Source organism: Amblyomma mixtum, chromosome 1, assembly GCF_055824585.1.
Source record: "Amblyomma mixtum isolate Tamu chromosome 1, ASM5582458v1, whole genome shotgun sequence".
In the NCBI taxonomy this organism is placed as follows: domain Eukaryota; kingdom Metazoa; phylum Arthropoda; class Arachnida; order Ixodida; family Ixodidae; genus Amblyomma; species Amblyomma mixtum.
In genome coordinates this window covers 17,447,021-17,467,647 of record NC_143012.1, presented here as the reverse complement: position 1 = coordinate 17,467,647, position 20,627 = coordinate 17,447,021, and the positions used below count along the sequence as shown (strand labels likewise).

Below are 20,627 nucleotides of genomic sequence, written 5' to 3'. Positions count from 1 at the left end.
ATTTCCAAGCTCTTAGGGCAAACTAAATACAGTGTGTTTATCTCGCAAGAACGACACCTGGTGAAGCAGTTGTCTAGCTTTTAGTCTCTTCCTACATTTTCATCTATTTGCAGTTTTCTTCTTGGAACGAAAAAAGGCTCGCAATGCACCCATCGTAGTATCAGTAATTACGGATAAAAAATTTCTTCAACACAGCGTTGATGTGCTTTGGCGTGTTGTCACTAGATGGCGCTACCATTTACGCGTTCCCCTGATACCCTGAGGGACAGCGCGGCCAGCTAAAAGCGACTCCTCCGAAAGACAACACGCTGCTCGGTGGTGGTGGTGAAAAACATTTATAATGCAATAAATATTTACAGAGAGGTGATTGGGGTAGGCCCTATTGGCCCTTTCCCCTAACAATACTAGGTGGAGCCCCTATTCCGGGGCCCCATTGGCAAGCAACGCCGCCCGCGTCCGGTGAACCAAGGCCTTTTGGGTCTTTAGGTCCTGACAGCCGAGCAGGGCCGCCTCCCAGTCCTCTCTGGTGGGGTTGGGGTTGGGGGGGATAGATGGGTTTGACTGACACGCCCAAACCATGTGGAAGGTGTCAGCCACCTCCCCACAGAACTGGCACGCGCCATCAAAGGATGTATTGAAATGTTTAAGCACCGCCGGGCACAGTACAGTGTTAGTAAGAATTTTGATGAGGAGGCGCTCGTCAGCGCGATCCAGACCCTTACAAGGGGCCGGGTAGCGCCGGTGCTCCTCCTTGTAGTAATCGGTGATTTGTTTGAATGTAATGGCCAGATTGTCTGATTGGGAGTACCCTTCCAAGGACAGGGAGATAGCCCGGGGAGAGAGTGCGCGGGCGGCCTGATCGGCCTGTTCGTTTCCCTGGAGTCCCTGGTGACCGGGGGCCCAAATCAGGTTGCGTGGAGTTGGATCTTCAGATCGACAGCTATATTCCAGTATGCGCCAGGCAAGCGGGGGAGCCCAGCCCAACTCGTAGTTCCGACAGGCCCCTCGCGAGTCGGTGATGATGTGTTTCGACTTGGGAGTAGTGAGAGCAAGAGCAATGGCTATCTCCTCCGCGCGTGTTGCGCTGTAGGCTTTGAAAGTGAGCCCGTTGACTGTGTTGTGTACGACTGCGGCCGTGTACCACACCCCGTGGTGTGGGCCGGCAACGTCCACGTAATACACATGTTGTTGGTTACCATAGTATCGCGCCAACGCTTCCGCGCGCGCCTGGCGACGACCGCTATGGTCTTCTCTGGACATGTTGCGGGGAAGGGGTCGGACCCGGAGGGCGCGTCTCCAGGGTGCTGGCACTCTCTCCCTTTCCTCAATATGGTAGTCATGTTTGATGTGTAGCCGGTCCAAGAGGCGGCGACCGGACGTGGTCTGTGCAAGACGCGTGTATTGGTTGACTAAGTGGGCCTCTCGAAGCTCCCGAAATGTGTTCACCACGCCCAAGGCCAGAAGTCGCTGGTTGGACGTGGTGACCGGGAGGTCGAGAGCCCGCTTGATGACTTTCCGGTGGATGACCTCCAGTTCGTCATCATCATGTTTGCGCAGGTGCAAGTAGGGGGTTGAGTAGAGGATTCTACTCGTTACGAAAGCATGGGCAAGCCGCAGTGCATCCTTGCTTCGTAATCCGCCCCGCTTGTTGGAGACCCGGCGGACCATGCGGCCCACCTGGTCTCCCACCGTGCGAAGTTTGGCTAGGGTGGTGTCGACTCTGCGTTGGTGGTGTATGAAGAGACCAAGGACGCGGATCTCCTTGGACTCCCGGATCGGTCCCGAGGGGAGACTGATGCAAAGCGGAGTTGACTCCCGAGGGGAGGGTCGTATGTGCACAAATTCTGATTTAGACGGGGCGCACTGGAGTCCGCAGTAGGCCGCGTAGTCGTCGACTAGGGTCGCCGCTGCTTGCAGGCAGGATTCCATGTGGCCCAGGTTACCTTGCGTGGCCCAGATTGTAATGTCATCCGCATAAAGAGCGTGATGTATCCCGGGCAAAGAGGACAATTTGGAGGGAAGATAAAGCATTGCCAAACTGAAGAGGAGGGGAGACAGGACCGCGCCTTGAGGTGTTCCCCTCGAGCCGATGGTGTATGGCCCGTGTTCCGCATCTTGTATGCGTATGTAGGCTTGACGGTCTGTAAGAAATTGTTTTATGTAGGTGAATGTTTTGTGGCCACAGTTGGTGTTACTGAGGTGGTCCAGGATTACTTCGTGTTTGACGTTGTCGAATGCGCCTTTAAGATCCTAGAACTCAGTACCCTCGGAGCGCCAAACGCCCGTCTTTCCGGGAAGCACGACGCAGTTACACGACGCAGATATCCGAGAAGCGACGCAGCTACATTGCCAGAGAGAGCTCGCGAGCGCGTCTCTCGGCCGGCGTGGCTCCGTCCAGAGTTACGTGACGCCCGTTCCGGCTCTCACTGGCCCACTGTCGCTGCCCTCTCCTGGCGTCGGCGCGGCGTCGACGTTTTTTTCTGTTTCGACAGAACCCGACGATTTGGCAAAAACGTCCTGTCCGGCGACAAAAAAACACTCCGGTGCCGTCGACGCCGACGAATCGCCCGGAAAAACGCTCCATGCGGGCCACGCTTAAGTGCCGTTTCACATGCTGCGACTAGAACGAAAATAGTCGGCCTAGTCGGTGACGCCGCAGTGCGATTTTCGCATAGTGCTTTGACATGCAACGCGTACCCAGCAAATTCGGTCGGAGAGACAGGCAAGGTTGCTCGATGTTCGCATAGGCAACCCACGATTAAAAGCGACAGAAACGCTGCACGGAATGTGTTGATGATGTTATGACCAGCGTGTTCTTAGATGCAAGGCAATATTTCGTATGTTTTGATTAGAATAAACAGTTTTGCTTACGCCGCGGAAACAGCTCCCACGTGACCCCACGCCGAGACGGCCGTGACGTGACGTCACGTGGGAGCTGTTGCCGCGGCCGGTCTGGACGCGCGCGGTCTCTCGCTCGCGCGCCTCGAGACCGGCCGTAGCCGCGGCAACAGCTCCCACATGACCTGACGTCACGCGCCGTCTTGGCGCTGCCCATTGGTCAGTCGCAGAGCGAACACACCGACGCTGCGATTGAATTCCAACCGGACGGAACTTGGTCGCAGGCCGTCGGCGGCTAGACCGACGGCCCTCTCCAGTCGCAGACCGACAGAATTCGCAGCGTCGCAGGAGAGAATCGCATGCATGTGAAACGGCCCTAAGGCTATGAGAGACGCCGTAGTGGAGGGCTCCGGAAATTTCGACCACCTGTGGTTGCGACGTGTGTGAAGGACTACAGCACTTAAAAGACTTGACGCCGGTAAGTAGCGACGTGCGTGAAACGTCGAGTTTGGCGGCGTCTGAGTGGGGCGAAGAAGGTCGAGGGGTGATGAGGGTTTGTATGACGTGCATTAACTGTCTCGTTAAGCAGCGAACCTGTCACTACCGCCACTTAGCTTACAGCACGGTTGAGGTGTCCACTGTTCCAAGAGGGCAGTTATCCGCCTTCCTTACGGTTTAGGTGTCCATCGAAATGTGGACACCTCGCCCTCAGATCATGATACGCATATCCTGGCATAAGAGAGCTAAGCCACTGCCAATTTTTGAATACAAAACCCGAAAATAAAATAATCTGCACACCCGTAGCAGTGTGAAGCGCTTCCATAATGATTAGTACACCGCGCTGTGGACCGTTATCTATCTCACTTATTGCATGTCCACCTTTCCAGGACTTTAGCAACTGGTGCCATCTGTCGGCCGCCAAAAGCAAATAGTATAACTGAAGGAGAATATATTCATTTGTGACTGAAAGAAAACTGATGCATCCCGAGGAATGGTGCGAGAAGTCGACACTGATGCCCTGATGTTTCTACGTGCTGCAAAATTTCACTTATTAAATGTCTCCTGCTCTTGCAAGGACTATTTCTGACGGACATAGGAAATCAGTCGGGAGTAACAAACATTCAGAATTCCCGCAGTAATCTTTGATTATATGCACCATGCAGCATGCAGTGAGAGCCGCACGAACTAGAAGTGCTTGTCCAGATTTTCTGGGCTTAGAGCAAATGTTAATCAATTGAGGAAAACCTATGAAGCCAATGTCGCAGCTTAGAGAACAAACCGAACATAAATTTTCGTTCTAGGCCTTGAAGATATGTAGAAAGTTCCAGTAATTTAATAATAGAGCTTTACTGCAAATTTAAGACCGCGAGATCTTAAAAAAGAGCTGTCGCCACAGTGACGGCAATAACGCAAAATTCAGCGCCAACGGTGCACAGGTTTAATCTACTGAGGCTGGCAGTCGGAACCTCCTCTTGAAGCCTACAGTGGCAAGCTGATAGTAACTTCGCGAGGTCTATGTGAAACCACGGACGGTGGTACGAAGTGATTTTACCCAAACTGTTTACTCTTGAATTTCGCGAAACGCTTTCGAAGCTCGTTCGGGAATTGCCCGCCTCCATTTCCTTGCTCCGAACAATTCGGAAAGCAACGTGGGGTCTCAACGCTGAAGTCACCTATCCTTCAAGGCAAGTTGATTCGGCGCCACGCACTTCAGGGTGCAGCTTGGGTGGCCGCACTGTGAGGTCCTGCCGGCGACATCTTTTCACCTCGCGATCTGCCGCCCCAAAAAGCGGGGACATAACGGGCTCGGTGCTTTCTTTTCCATTCTCAAGCACGGCGCAACGCTTGTGCAGGAGCCGAGCCAGATATCACAGCTTTTCTAATTGCATTTAAGAGAGGGGATGCTGCGCAGCCAATCAGCCTGCCAGCACGCGCTGGCCCGAACCTCAGCGCGCCCCCACTGTGAACGGCGGGTGCGAGCAGGCCATCTCATGTGCGTGCCTCTATTCAACAACGTGCGACAGTGCCGTGATTCAGATCTTGTAATTTGATCCACTAAAGGCTTTCACATCTATATATGAAACACAAATTTGCTATAGAACGTCTTATCTACGCTGCGCACGAAGTGCACGAGACGACATAGCCGGCGTCTTTATCTCAAATGCCTCTCATATGATATTGTTCCCGCAAACCACGCTCTTTTGTACCAAAGTGTTGTTTTATGCATATATAGCTACGTTCCCAAGCATCTCGCACTAATTCGTAAGCCACCCCTCCCCACAAGTCTCACCACACATCATCATCATCACCCTGACTACGCCAACTACAGGGCAAAGGCCTCCCGCCTGTCTCTCCAAGTAACCCTGTTTTGTGCCAGCTGCGGCCCCCGTATCTCCATTAACTTCTCAATCTCATCCGCCCACCTAACTTTGTGCTACGCTTACCTTGTCTTGGAATCCACTCCGTTACACTTAAGCACCAGCGGTTATCTTGAATCCTATCCGTTACACTTAAGCACCAGCGGTTATCTTGCATTCGCGTAACATGCCCTGCCCAAGCCCATTTTTCCCTCTTGATTTCGACTAGGATGTCATTCACCCGAGTTTGTTCCCTCACACTCTCTGCCGGCTTCCGGTCTCTTAACGTTACACCTACAATCATTCATTCCATAGCTCGCTGCGTTGTCCTTAACTTGAGCTGCGGCAAGTAAATGAAGAGAAGTGTACCAGCCGCTCTTCTTGCAAAGATACTGGCTTGACTGCCATCGGAAGAATAGGGACGGCGCTGAGGGACGTGAGATCTACGAGTGGTCACAGAAGCAGAACGCGGAATGCTACCAGAACCGCGCCATTTCTTCCGCAGTAAAGCTGTTTCTAGAAGATTTGCACATTTGTGTGTTCATTCAAAACCAATTAAGACTTCCTAAACGTAAAACATTGTGCATTTCTAGCGTTTCAAAGGTAAAACAATGATTCGAACATTGCTAAAACAACAAATGTAGACCTGAAATAATATATTGACAGCGCTATAACTCAGGGCCAACAATAGCACGTGAGTCCAACTATTGAAATTATACAACTGTTTTACGACTGGAGTAAATTTACGCAGGAGATCGTTTGCGATAAGGCTTTCGGCGTCCTTTGTGACTTGGCAAAGTGCTAAACGACTGCGAAGTGCAATTTCTGCTCATAATTCTTGCGGTGGTTGACTGCGCTGGTATTCTGCTTGTAAGAACGAGGTCGCGGGTTTGGCCTCAGCATATGGTAGCAATATATCTGAGGCCTATCACTACGATGTGTCTGAAAGTGTTGCTTAGGCACAAATCACGAGAGTTCTGTGCAACTATGTGTGCACACACACACATGCATATATGCACGTAAGGACTTTCATACGTATAAACCAACGCCTTCTCCATTTCAGTGCTATCCAGAGAGTGTTCCCTTCACAATGGGAGCCCCTTGGAGGTCACTTTTTATTCACTCCTTGCGATGTGACGCCACTATTGGGATGTGGTAGCTTATGTAAACGCGCGAGCTCCTGGCATGGTTGGCAATCGCTACTCTATAAACAGCCGGCCCACCACGGTGGTTCAGTGCTTATGGTGCTCGGCTGCTGACCCCAAAGACGTGGTTCGACACGAGTTGCGGCGGTCGCATTTTCGATGGAGGCGGATTGCTAGAGCCCTGTGTACTGTGCGATGTCAGTGCACGTTAAAGAACCCCAGCTGGTCGAAATTATCCGGTGCCCTCCACTACGGCGTTCCTTATAGCCCGAGTTGGTGTGCGACGTTAAACCTCATAAAACCATCTTCAAAGGGCAGCCTCAAGAATAAGAGAACGAGAGTACGTTCGCCCATTTCCAATGGGGTGTCACTATTGGGATGAGGGGCTCTCTTCCTCTTAGTGCACGCCCGAAGCAGGCAAGAAGCCTAACGCATGGGAAGAGGGTGAAAAGGAGCGCGGAGGAGGATTCCGTCTTCTCAAACCAGCTGATTTTACCAGCACTGAAATAGAGTACTCATGCGAAAGCATGCAGAGCCACGAACCGAGTATAACACGCTCAGCATGACAACGCTGCTCGGCTCGTCGAGGGCCTCCGCCAGACTGTTCTTGCCCGCTTTGAGGTGAACGAAGTGCACCTGCATGAGAGACAAGATTTGAGGGCATCGCCGTATACGAAGCGGGGCGCTTGCAGCTGTTCTGGCCCACACGCACACTTCGCCGGTACAAGGGTTTTTTTTTTTTTAATTGCGTACACCTCTAAACTGCGTAAAAAGTGCTGTGTGACCTGCAGTTCTGGTCAGCTCCTACGGAGCGCCCCAAAGCCTTGTAGCTTATGTAGTTCGAATTGACATTTATTTTTGCCTATATTATCTCAACATTTCAACCTTTCTCTATACTGTCTTCAACTGTACAGCTTTTAGACACAAATTTCATTGCACTTGCGGTGGTCCATGGTATGAAAGGTAGCTCAAAATAATAAATACACGCAACGCATGTCCTGTGGTGTGTATTCCTTCTATGTCCGTAGACTCGGTTTGCGCTACCGCTCATGCCATGAATCACCGACACCGACTTGCGCAAGTTTCCACTCCTGTAAGAATATTTTCGGTGGGCTCCCTTTGAAACCCGAACGTGTATCATTAGGTCACGTGCCTGCTCGTGAGCGATCAAACATTCAACTGTTCCTTCACGTATACCAGGAATGCTTAAAGAACAACATTATTATTCCCAGACCCTAGGTGCTTAGTGATATCGATGGCACCTGCCTTGAGAACTGGATCGGAAAAGCCATATTCCAGGATAATAGGCAGAATTGATTCGTCAGATGTAGCACACCCTGAACATCATCTTAGGTTAGGTTAGGTTTATGGAGTTTAACGTCCGAAAGCGACTAAGGCTATGAGAGACGCAGTAGTGGAGGGCTCCGGAAATTTCGACCACCTCGGGTTCTTCAACGTGCACTGACATCGCACAGTACACGGGCCTCTAGAATTTCTCCTCCAAAGAAATTCTAGCAGCCGCGGCCGGGATCGAACCCGCGTCTTTTGGGTCAGCAGCCGAGCACCATAATCGCTGAGTCACCGCGGCGGCGGCGAACATCATCTTAGGAACAGCTGTGAATTAACATACAATTAATTTTGGAGTTTCCTTTTGTTGCTTCTCTATAGGTCCAGATTATGCTACATTTCAATTGATTTGATCCAGTTGGCACCCTCTGCCTTTTAACACCGCATTTGAAGCTCTGTAATTACCAGTCCCAGTTTCCTGCTAACTTACTGGTAGGCTGCCTAGTCCTTTCCCTCCTCCGTGACCCCACGCTCTTTCTGTACAAGTTCTGAAGCATACTCTTTGTCAAAAGTTTAAAGCCCAAGGTGTTTACTTCTCGGTCATGTCATGCGGCTAGTTATGCATTTCCAGTGTTCCAAATATCTTCACACTTCCCTCATAGCCTGAGTTGCTTTGGGACGTTAAACCCCAATAAACCAAACTTATAAAAATGGTGCACAGGTTTTCTGTTGTCTTCCTATACATACTTCCTTTAGCCTATTCATAGCCTATAGAATGTCTATAGGAAAAGAAGTTTACAGAAAGTGCATGGCTATAACTCCAAAGACTGCCTCTAGACAGTCTATAGGATCTTTGTTGTCTACATAAAAGGCTATAGGATTGTGGATAAAGGGTCTCCAAACTTTATAGACAAATATCTAGGAACAGTCCACTCTATAAACCCGCCGCGATAGCTCAGTGGTTAAGGCGCTCGTCTACGGAGCCGGAGTACCCGGGTTCCAACCCGACAGCGGCGGCCCAGGTGACTGACTCTGTTCTTAAGGCGGTGCAGCCCTGGGTCAGCTCCCAGAAAAAAAATTCTCTCTCCTGCGACTCCCCGCAGCTAAAACGTAAAATAGCTCCTCGACAGGCAGCGGAAGAAAGCGGTTCCGGCCCGATAGCCGCGGCGTTGATGCAACCCCTACCTGGGGCTGCGCCGGCCCCCGAACCAAGTGGCTACCCAGCAGCGTAAAATAAAAAAAAAACATCAATATGGCTGGCAAACCTTCTCAGAAAGCTAAAAAATTAGACCAATTCGAAATCATTCAATGGAACTGCAGGGGTTTCAGAGCCTGCAAAATACGGTCACATCTCCAGCTCTACCTGCAATCCCTTGGTGACATGCCGGCGCTTCTTGCTTTGCAAGAGCCCGGCAATGATACTAAATTCTCTGGGTATAGCTCGTTTCAGGGGGGCCCCTCGACCTGCATCCTGGTGCATAAAGCATACACCGCGATTCAGGTCGATCTTGATCTGGAGACTGAGCAGGAATACACCATGGTGAGGGTTCTGCCTCTCAGGCGCCGCGACCCGTCAATACATGTGCTTAATGTGTATTGCCCCCCGCATAAGCCGCGTGTTACTTTTAGCGAAATTTTCTATCGTGCTCTCAAATCGGCTGACAATGAACCCCTGGTGATCATTGGGGATTTCAACGCACCCAGTCTACACTGGGGCTATCACTTCGAGAAATTCAGGGGACGCAAGCTGGCGGAGCTCATCTCCACCCTTCGTCTTACGTTGCTCACGGATCCGTCTTGCCCCACACGTGTGGGCAACTCGGTCAGCCGTGACACCTGTCCTGACTTATCTCTGGTTAGGGACACTACAAACGCCACATGGGAGAACCTGGGGGATACCCTGGGCAGCGACCAATGCCTTCTCCGCATCACGCTTTTGGCGAAAGCAGCCCGTAAAAAATGGGGCCAGGCGAAAATAACCAATTGGCACCAATTTCGAACTCAGGACGTCCCTCCGGTACTATTCTCCGATGGCTATGCGGAGTGGGCAACACAGGTCACCAACATACAGAAACAACACACGCAAACACTTCACACCACCGACGAGATCCCCGCAGTGGACAATCACCTCCTGCATCTGTGGGAGGCGCGCCGGAGCTTAACAAAACGATGGAAGAAATAGAAGACGAATCGCAAGCTTAGAGCTCGCATTGCACAACTTACGGAGCAGGCTGCGGCATATGCCGCCCAGCTCACAGACACCAATTGGATAGAACGCTGCAACTCGGCAGCGCGTCAGAAGAGCTCGAAGGGGACTTGGCGTCTCTTGCGCAGCCTCATCGACCCTTTTCAAACGAAAGGGGAGACGCAAAAACAGCTCCGGCGGGCTCTGCACGGGTACCAAGGTACGACGGCGCAACTTGCGGACACTTTGTGCGACAGGTATCTCTGCCGTACAAATGACCCGGTTGGGCCCGAGTACACGTACTCCGGCAAGCCAAATCAGGATTTAGACGCCCCTTTTGAGTTGCATGACCCTAAGGCGGCCCTGGCTAAAATGCGCCGAGGTGGGGCACCGGGTCGGGATCGCATAACAGTGAAACTGTTGGCGAACCTCTCCGACTCTGCATACCTCCATTTGCTACAATACATAAATCAGATCTGGGATGGGTGTCCGCTCCCGCTCGAATGGAAAACATCGCTTGTAACGTTCATCCCCAAAGCAGGTAAAGCCGTGTCTACGGACAACTTGAGACCCAACTCATTAACCTCGTGTGTGGGAAAACTCATGGAGACGATGGTTCGGGATCGCCTCTCTCCATACATGGAGGGTAAGGGCCTCTTTGCAGGCACTATGTTCGGGTTCCGCCCGCACATGTCTGCACAGGATGTCCTACTCCAACTACACAGGGACATAATACGACCCACAGCCATGCAACAAAACGACAAGGCCATTCTCGCCCTCGATCTTAAGGGGGCGTTTGACAATGTTAAACATGGCACCATACTCTCTAACTTGAACACCACTAACTGCGGGGCGAAGGTCTTCGCCTATGTCAGAGACTTCCTCTCTGCGCGTCAGGCACTCCTCCGGATCGAGGACGAGGAATACGGCCCGTACTCTATGGGTACACGAGGTACACCACAGGGGGCGGTGTTATCACCGCTCCTTTTCAACATCGCCATGATGCACCTGCCCGGCCGACTGGTTCAGGTGGATGGCATAAAACACGCACTCTACGCAGACGACATTACAATCTGGACCACCGAGGGGAGCCTTGGGGAGATGGAGGACCGCCTTCAGCAGGCCGCCTCCATAGTCGAAGCATATGCTGCCGACTGTGGTCCCCAATGTGCTCCCGCCAAATCAGAGCTTCTACACGTCAGGACAAACCACAAGGACAACACGTCTCTACACATATCTCTGTCGGGCGGTCCCATCAGAGAAGTGGCAGAGCTCCGGATCCTGGGTCTGTTCATCAATCACAAACTTAGGCTGGACTCTACTATAGCGAAACTCAAGAGCATAGGTGAACAGGTAGGGCGCATGATCCGCCGTGTTTCCAACAAGCGGGGTGGTCTGCGGGGCAGGGACGCGCTACGGCTCACCTATGCCTTCGTGACCAGCCGGATCCTCTACGCCGTGCCGTACCTACGCACCACCAAACAACAAGACGAGCGCATTGACGCCATCATCAGGAAGGCAACAAAGCGAGCACTGGACCTCCCGGTGGCTACCTCCAACGCGAAACTGAAGGCGTTGGGAGTGGTAAACTCCTACCAGGAGTTGCGGGAGGCCCACCTCGTGAACCAATATACGCGGCTATCGCAGACGATGCCTGGGCGCCGCCTGCTAAACCGCTTACACATCCAACACACATGCATACCAGAGGGGACGGAGAACATCCCTGTGCTGTGGCGCCACATGCTCTTGGTCGCTCCGCTCCCGCGTAACATGGACATGGCTTCACATGAAGGCAGACGACAAGCGCGGGTTCGCACGCTTGAGAGGCAATATGGCTATAAAGAGGGCGTCTATTACGTGGACATCACAGGGCCGTCGCCCGCGGGATTCTTCACGGCTGCCGTAGTCCACCAGGGAATGAATGTCGATGGGCTATCTTTTCGGGCCCCAAATTAAACACGAGCGGAGGAAGTCGCAATAGCTCTCGCTGCCGCCGATCCATAATCGAAAACGGTAATCACAGACTCTCGCCGGGCCTGTGAACATTATCTTGCAGGCGAAATATCACCTCTTGCCTCGCAAATTCTAAGACGCGCTCTCGCCGATCCAACTCGCACAAAAGTGATCTGGGCTCCTGGCCACCAGGGTCTACGAGGCAATGAGGCCGCTGATGCGGCCGCCCGAGCGCTCACACACCGGGCTCCTCATCCTAGCTCTCATGGCTCAGAAGCTCATAAACCGGTTCTGCGGTTCCGCGAAATCCTAATTTATTATTGCGACAGCCACCGTCTCTACCCGGCACCCGCCAAGGGGCTGAGTAAGGCGGAGGAGCGAACTCTGCGGCGCCTGCAGACAGGAACCTTTCTCTGTCCTGCAATAGCAAAACACTTCGATCCGAACACAGATGGGCGCTGCCCGCACTGTGGAGAGATCTGCGATATCTTTCACATGGTGTGGGCATGTACTCAGAATCCTCACCTTCCCCCTTCCCCCACCCCCACCCGAGAGGCATGGGAGACTGCCCTCCTCAACTGCTCCACACTGGAGTCCCAAAGGGCTCTGGTCAAGCGGGCGCGAGACAGGGGCCTCGTCATGCGGTGTCCCGGACTAAGGATACCGACCATGCAGCAGGGTTTTTTTGTTTTTTTTTACCCTCAAGCTCTCTTTGATTAAAGTTTTTCACCACCACCACCACGGCCGCGTTTCGATGGAGGCGAAAGGCAGAAGGCGCCCGTGTGCTGTGCGATGTCTGTGCACGTTAAATACCCCCAGGCGGTCGAAATTATTCAGGAGACCTCCACTACGGAACCTCTTTCTCTCTCTCTTCTTTCACTCCCACCTTCCTCCCTTCCCGTACGGCGCGGTTCAGGTGTCCGCCAAGATATGCGAGACAGATACTGCGCCATTTCCTTTCCTCAAAAACCAATTTACCTACTCCCTAAAGAAATTTTCGTAAGGGGCAGCTAAGAAGAACTCTTTACCTCCCCCTCCTCAGGATAGGACTGGATGCTGCTAGAGCCTTAGAAGCAAAATTCCATGGGCTTTTAACTTTTTACAAAGGCTGTAACTTAGGTGCTCATCGCTTATCATCCATTTTCTTCGCCTGTTTTTTATGCAACATTTTTGAAGGCACTTCCGCCGCTTCAATAAATGTCCACCCTGTATCCCCCTGTACTGCCTTTTGTGGTTTGCCTTGAGCACCTGATGCTCAAAGCTTATACTTCCTTTAGTCTATTCATAACCTATAGAATGTCAATAGGAAAAAAAATACGGAATGTGTATGGCTATAACTGCGAAGACTGCCTGTGGATAGTGTCTAGGACTTTTATCGCCGATGTATTAGGCGATAAGATTTGTGGATAAAGCGTCTCTAGACTTTATCGATGGAAATCTACGGACAGTCTACTCTCTAAAGAAATTTTCGTCGGGGGCAACTAAGGGGAACCCTGGACCTCCCTATCCTCAGGATAGGACTGGATGCTGCAAGAGCCCCACAGCATGGCTTAGAGGCAAAACTCCATGGGCTTTTAAATTTTTACAAAGGCTGTAACTTAGGTGCCCATCGGTTTTCATCCATTTTCTTCGCCTGGTTTTTACACAACATTTTAGAAAGCACTTCCGGCGCTTCGGTAAATGTCCACCCTATATCCCCCTGTACTGCCTATTCTGTGTTTGCCCTCAGCACGTAATACTCAAAGCTGTCTGGTTCATTTCTAACTCCCCACTGAAGTCCTTACCTTCGGAGCAATTCTACATTCTCAGAAATAAACCCTGGCACCATTATTCTTTTTCAAAACACTATATTATCGTGGCACTCCTCTTACCTGTCGTTCCAGAATCCTGTTCGTGCTTTTTCATCAGTGTGTTGCCTCGCTTACTCACACAGTGAGATAATTGCCCTCTCGTACACAGAAATGAGATCATCTTGAATTTTGAGCGCATGATCAGTGTGATCAAGTATGTAACCAAACATGATTTATTTGCGCTGAACATAAAGCCTAGGGCGTCTGTCCCCTGCTTCTCTACGGAAGCAAAGTACAATAACGTCAGCATGCATTAGAATCTGAAACCACTGCCCCATGATTATACAAGAGATTTAATAACCTTCACTCAATATTTCATATGTAAATCAGGAAACAGCCGGTGTTTAGAAAGAAGCGTAGTGTAAAAGCCACTACGCACATAGCGCATTCCATGGACCAGAAAGCGAGCATACTTAAAGAAGGCAAAAAATAGGAGAAACGGAGCCAGTAAGCATACGCGTAGTGTCACACAGTATATTAGGCATTTTTGTCTTTTTATACTTAACGGTAAAACCCCCGCCAATAAACGACGAACGGCTGAAGAGGCTAATGCCAAAGAAACTGCGAATGCGACCGCTAGCTGCATGTGCGTCGTCCACAGGTTGGAATTTGCAACACTGGGCTAATTTTTTTACGAATGCGTTTATGGCCAACAATGAACAACAGAGCTACACAGGCGACCGCAGTAAGCATCTTAGGACTTACCTCCATCGGAATCGGAGACTGTACTCCCTCGTACGTGTGCTCAGACCCCCTCGTGTCGTCAATTCCGAGGTGGAAGTGGAAACTCCTCAGGTAGAACTTGTCCTCCCCGACGGTGTTCTTGCCAGTCAGGTAGGGCAGATATTCTTCCTTGATCACCACCTCGACTGTGGTGGAAACGAAGGAACAACAGATAACGTGGTGAGGGCTCACAAGCGCTTAAATGGCAACTGCAGCACTTTTTTGAGAATTTCGCGATATTCAAGGATTCAAATCTATGTAGGCTGCAGGTAAAGCATGTCAAGTGTTTTTGAAGTAGCATTTAAAATAGTGACGCGATCGACAATTGAATTTAGCGCTTCTCCTGTGTCAAGTCCTGTGTCAGTCTTTCGTGTGTACGTCTTTTTGCAGCGCTATTTTTCTTTTCTGTCTCAAATAATGCACCATCTAGCCCAAACTGACGTTCTCCTCAATGCATCGAAGAAGTGCAGGAAAACTCAGCGCGACTTCATGGAAGGTACGGTTTCAAATTACTGTTGTCTTTCCGCCACAACCTGCCCTCACGCATTAGACGCTGCCAAACAACTCTTATCAGGGTTCGCCTTCGGTGGTGTTGGTTTTTGTGCCTCAAAGCAGGCGTTGGTGCATTGGAAATGTACCGATACCTCCGATGACGTCATCATGCCCCCCCCCCTCACTTTGTGTTGTGCGCTGCGAAGAAGCTTGAAAGGCGTCCGGATTTCAATCGGCGATTACTTCACTATTTCAAGTGCTAGCCCATAAAGGCTTCGCATCCTTTACCTGCAAGTTTCACACATTCGACCCTTTTAAGCTCGTTGATTTGTATAACCTGTGCAGTTTTTCTTTATACTATGCTCACAAATACCAGTTCTGAGCTAATAACGCGAGGAGTCGCTTTCGGATGCTATAGTACTGGTTGCGTCTCGCAACTGCCAAGACTGAAAGCATGGCCCTGAGACGTTCTTTAATGCTTACAGCAAATTCCTTGCTAGATATACACTGGACAGGCTACGCCAGACGTCAACAGTAAAGCCACAAATGAGCCAAATATTGCTTTCGCACTACTATGCAAGCTTTGACAACGAAAGGTAGAGATGTCCGAACGTGAATGTATCGGCAGAGATCCGCCTGGTCTGGAGGCGAATTAGAAAAGAACGCGAAACTCCAAGCAGCGTCACATGGGGATAGAAGCATCGTTTCTGCGCCCACTCGGCGCTTTCTTCAGGGTTTACGCCATAGGGCACAGAGAGGTGGATTTCTAACATTGCTTTGATGGACTGCCACAGTTCTGGGGAAGAGCTCACCGCCATGCGAACCAAGTGGGTGGGAATGGAAACAGTGCTTGTTGTGTTGCGGTGGGTTTAGTGGCGCATACGGATCCGAGGCTTGAATTCGATTCGATGGAGTGGTCAGAGTCATCGGAATGTTCCGTGATCGCACGATGCCCTCGCTACAAGTTAATGACATCGTTTCTGTGCTGGCGCAGCGCTCGTAGAAACTTTTAATTTCCCGGATGTAGCAGGTGGAAGTCAGCATAGAGTGTTGCGTAAACGCTGCCCGGAGCCTATTCTTTTGCGAGTGGTCTTTCGCCGGAGTCATGAAGCGATTTAGACTTACGTTGCAGTTTCACTCTACAGTGTATGCAAACCTCTCTATGCTTCTGTAGATACTAGAGCAGCAATATACTGGAAACATTACATGCAGAAATATTTATTTATTTATCTATATATTTATTTATTTATGGTACATTTCGCCTTATTTATAAACTACTGGAGACCTAAAGTTAATTGAATAAATAAGTCGTCTTTCTTCTGAGACATCCCCCTCACCACGCCCTGTATCCGTTGGAGAGCTGCCCGACTATATGACTATATGAAGACTATAGGCAGCCCACGTCCCTCACGTGTAAGGCAAACATGACACAACCCTTATCTACACCCTGAACGCGCTTAGCTTAGTGACTATCGGATCATAGACATTAACTAAGCATTCTAATTTAAACGACAGCAATATTACTTTTAAGCGAAACATTAAACAATACCATATGGTCGTCGACAACATTGAATTTTCTTTACTTTAAAATCTCAAGCTTTCTGCAGATCAGTCTATTCTATTGTATTTTCCAGTCTTTACTTGTATGTATAATTGTAATTATATTGTTTTTTTATTGTCGTTGTATTGTTTGTGTTCCTGTAGCTCTTGCGTGTGTAATTTGTACATATATCTATGCTAATTGTGTTGGGATGTAATTTTTTTTGTTCTAATCAATATCATTTGTCTATTCAGTAAAACTGTATTATGGTGCTGAGGCCCCGTCAGGTTTCTCAGTACTTTGCCTCAGGTGCTTTTTTCTCTAGAAATAAAAGTTTAAAAAAAAATTCGCTGTGGCTTAGCTCTGGTTAAGCCTTGATATAGAAGCAAAAAGCTGCATATATGCTTTGTTTGACGTCATGGCTGTCGCAGTTCGCGCACAAGGCACTGGGAGCACCGCGACAGCGGTGTAGATTTTGAGCCAACTCCCTCGCTATCACTTCTGGGTCTTTTTCCTTCCATGGCGAATGTCTGCGCCTCTTCTACGGCTGCCGCCGCCGCTCACGCATTATGGCTACGCCTTGCGAAAGAACCTTCTCTTGGAACTGCGGCGGAGACCGCGCGGCAGTGGCGAAGGATAAACCGGTGGCGGGGAGGAGAACGGAGGGGGTGGCGAGGAGGGAAAGGGCGCGCCACGGCGGCGCCCAGGGGTGGCCCACGCGAAGCGCGGTGTTGACGAGCCTAGTGAAACTTTTCGCTTCAAAACTGTACTCCATTCATCACGCTCCCACACATTCACCGCAATGGATGAAAAAAAAAAAACTGGTTTTGAGAAAAGGCCATGGAGCAGTAACCTATGCAGTAACTGTCTCATGTATCTCGGTGGACACCCGAAATACGCCGTAAGGAAGACATAAAGGAGGAAGTGACAGAAGAAAGAAAAGAAGGGGTGCCATAGTGGAGGGATCCGGAATAATTTCGATCCCTTGAGGATTTTATGCGAAGCATATTACTAGAGCTACACTACAGCCCGTCGAGCGCGGCGGTGGAGCTACCATTCACCTTTAGCGTGACCACGTGACACCACGTGTCAACATGACGTCACAGCAGAGGAGAGATGGGCTGCCGGGTCGCGCGGTCGGCCGCGGCGGTGGAGGCTCCACATCAGAGGCGCGGCGGCTGACCTCGTGACAACATGACGTCACAGCAGAGGAGAGATGGGCTGCCGGCTCACGTGGTCGGCCGCGGCGGTGGAGGCTCCACATTAGAGGCCCTGCAGCTGACCACGTGACGCTACAGCAGCGGTATAAAGCTGAGCTTGCCTCGCTCTCCGGACACATCTGTCCTCGCTTTGGCGAGCGCGGCTTCGGCGCTTATCTCTTTTGCACGCAGCACGTTCTTACTGAACGTGTACAGCCCGCCGAGACAAAGAAAAGCCAAACTCTTCGAACTGTTTTATGGAGCGCACAAGCTGGCCAAAGAAAATGCACTCATCATCGTAGAAGATTTCAACGCCATGGACAGGAGTTGGGGATACCAGAAACAAGACATCAAGGGAAGAACATTAGTGGAAGTAGCGGTATACTTTGGCTACAGTCTAATCACAGATCCTGCGACCCCCACGAGAATCGGGAATAGCGTGAGCACGGACACATGCCCGGACATCACCTTCGTAAGGAACAGCAGGGAGTCACAGTGGGAAAACATGATGGAAAATCTAGGCAGCGATCACTTTATCCTCCGGACACGAATAGCATCCGACACCATAAGACGCCAGATTGGACAGGCGAAAATCACTGACTGGAACGAGTTTCGTGGGGCTTGCAACAAATCTGAAGGCGGTATCCAATCACTGGAGGAATGGAGCGGCATGCTGAGAGAAACGCGACAACGATGCACAAAAAGTCTAAGGAGAACGACAGCAACGCCTGAAGTAGACGCCCACCTCCTCAGACTATGGGAAGCGAGACGCAGCCTCACCAAAAGATGGCGGAAGCAAAAACACAACAGGAAACTAAAACTAAAGATAGCAGAAATTACGGCAAAGGCGGAAGAATACGCGACGCAACTCGCGAAACAAAATTGGGACCAACTCAGCGACTCACTTAGGGGAACTCTAAGCACGGCCAGAACCTGGAATCTCTTAAGAGCACTAATCGATCCGACCAAAATAAAATCAGAAAACAATAAAGCCATCCACCGGTTCATCCACTCCTTCGAGGGATCAGACATCGCCCTACTGGAGAAGGCACGAGAAAAATGTTTCGGCGATCACAACCCCCCGCGATACCAAGGAACGTATCGAGGAGCCGAAAACGAGAAACTCGACCGCCCCATAACTGTGGAAGAGGTTTACGCGGCCATAAGAAACACCACCAGAAACACGGCAGCCGGAGCGGACAGAATCGACAACGCCCTAATCCGCAACCTGAGCGACGACCTCATACAAGAGCTCGTCACCTTTCTTAACAAACATTGGGAGGCGGAGACGGTTCCCGAAGATTGGAAACACGCCGAAGTAATAATGATACCTAAACCTGGTAAAAAGCTACAAATTGAAAACCTCAGGCCTATATCACTCACGTCGTGCCTTGGCAAGCTTTACGAACGGGTTGTGACTTTCAGACTGCAAAATTATACGGAAGACAACGACTGTGTACCACATACCATGTTCGGCTCCAGAGCGAAGCTCTCGACGCAGGACGTTCTCCTCCAAATACAAGAAGATGTCCTGCGAAACGTACCTCGGACGAGAGAAAATGTCATAATGGCCCTGGACATCAAGGGGGCATTCGATAACGTCAGCCACGAAGCGATCCTTACGGGCATAGACAACCTGGATTGCGGACGCAGAATCCACGGCTTCGTCAAAGCCTTCCTGTCCGATAGAACTGCCACCATCGGCATAGGAGACCTTGGATCGGAAAAAATTCGCACTCCAAACAAAGGAACACCCCAAGGGTCAGTTATCTCACCCCTACTCTTCAACATAGCTATGATAGGCCTAGCTCGAAAACTAGAGAACATCGAAGACATCAGGTATGCAATGTATGCTGACGATATAACAGTCTGGACAAACACGGGCTGTCTCGGAGAGAAGGAAGAAAGGCTACAGCAAGCGGCCTCTTGTGTAGAGCAATACCTCGCAGAAAGAGGACTCTCATGCTCGACCGAGAAATCGGAACTGCTGAGAGTCTGGAGAGGCAAGCAAAACCGGACCGTCCCAACCAACGAGGACCTAAAACTCAACGTCTACATAGAAGGGACGCCCATACCCGAAAAGACAACAATAAGAATTTTGGGCATGTGGGTTCAATCCAACCAGCGCAGTACTCACACTTTTACCCTACTGAAAGCAACAACGCTACAAGTCGCACGCATGATCACCCGCATCACCAACAGGCGACATGGCATGCGTGAAGAAGACACACTAAAACTAGTCAGAAGCCTTGTAGTTAGTCGAATCACGTACAGCCTACCCTACCAGTGCCTCAACAAAAATGAAATACAACAAGCGGATGCCCTGCTACGCAAAGCGTATAAGACAGCGCTCCGACTACCACGCAACACGTCTACAGAAAAACTCATGGCCCTGGGATTACACAACACCTTTGAGGAGCTACGAGAGGCGCAGCTTGAGTCGCAAAAACTCAGGCTGTTGCAAACAACGACAGGAAGAGCGCTCCTGCAGAGGCTCGGATACCGCGAGCAGATGCGAGAAATGTCGAGGACGGCAACGATCCCCGGCGAGCTTCGCAAGACCCTCAAGGTAGCGCCAATACCAAAAAACATGGATCCCAACCTCCATCGAGGCAGAAGAGAAGCGAGGGCCGAATTCATCGAGAAAACATACGCTTCTCAAGCCACGACCGTGTATACAGACGCGTCTTGGAGAGGAGGAGATAACAAAATCGCTGTAGCGGCGGTGGTCGATTCGTCTTTACGCGAAATGACCAGCGCGTCTCTCCGAGGCTGCACAGCTGCAGAGTCCGAGGAAGTAGCCGTTGCTCTAGCGGTGGCGGAGGGCTATAGAACCGGGCGGTCACTAACAATACTTACGGACTCTCAAACAGCCTGCCGAAATTACATGAATGGCAGGATAGGTCGTCACGCGCTCCGTATACTCCTCGCAGCGAGTGACAGAATTAAAAACCGGAAAGAACAAAACGACAAGATCCGACACAAAATTGTGTGGGTACCGGGGCACACGGGGGTGGCAGGGAACCGAGAGGCCGACAGGATAGCTCGAGGATACATT

The 20,627-nt window shown here is 50.7% G+C and overlaps 1 protein-coding gene across 1 annotated transcript in view; it reads right to left on the bottom strand.

Annotated features, from left to right (window-relative positions):
• The window catches only part of LOC149365592 (carbonic anhydrase 6-like), a 41,260-nt gene that overhangs the window by 8,710 nt on the left and 11,923 nt on the right, over nucleotides 1-20,627 (bottom strand). Inside the window, exons 3-4 of the mRNA XM_089568869.1 lie at nucleotides 14,321-14,484; nucleotides 6,884-6,976 (exon numbers count right to left, since the gene is read on the bottom strand). Coding sequence (XP_089424995.1) covers nucleotides 6,884-6,976; nucleotides 14,321-14,484 — 257 coding nt within the window. The remainder of the gene's footprint in view (nucleotides 1-6,883; nucleotides 6,977-14,320; nucleotides 14,485-20,627) is intronic.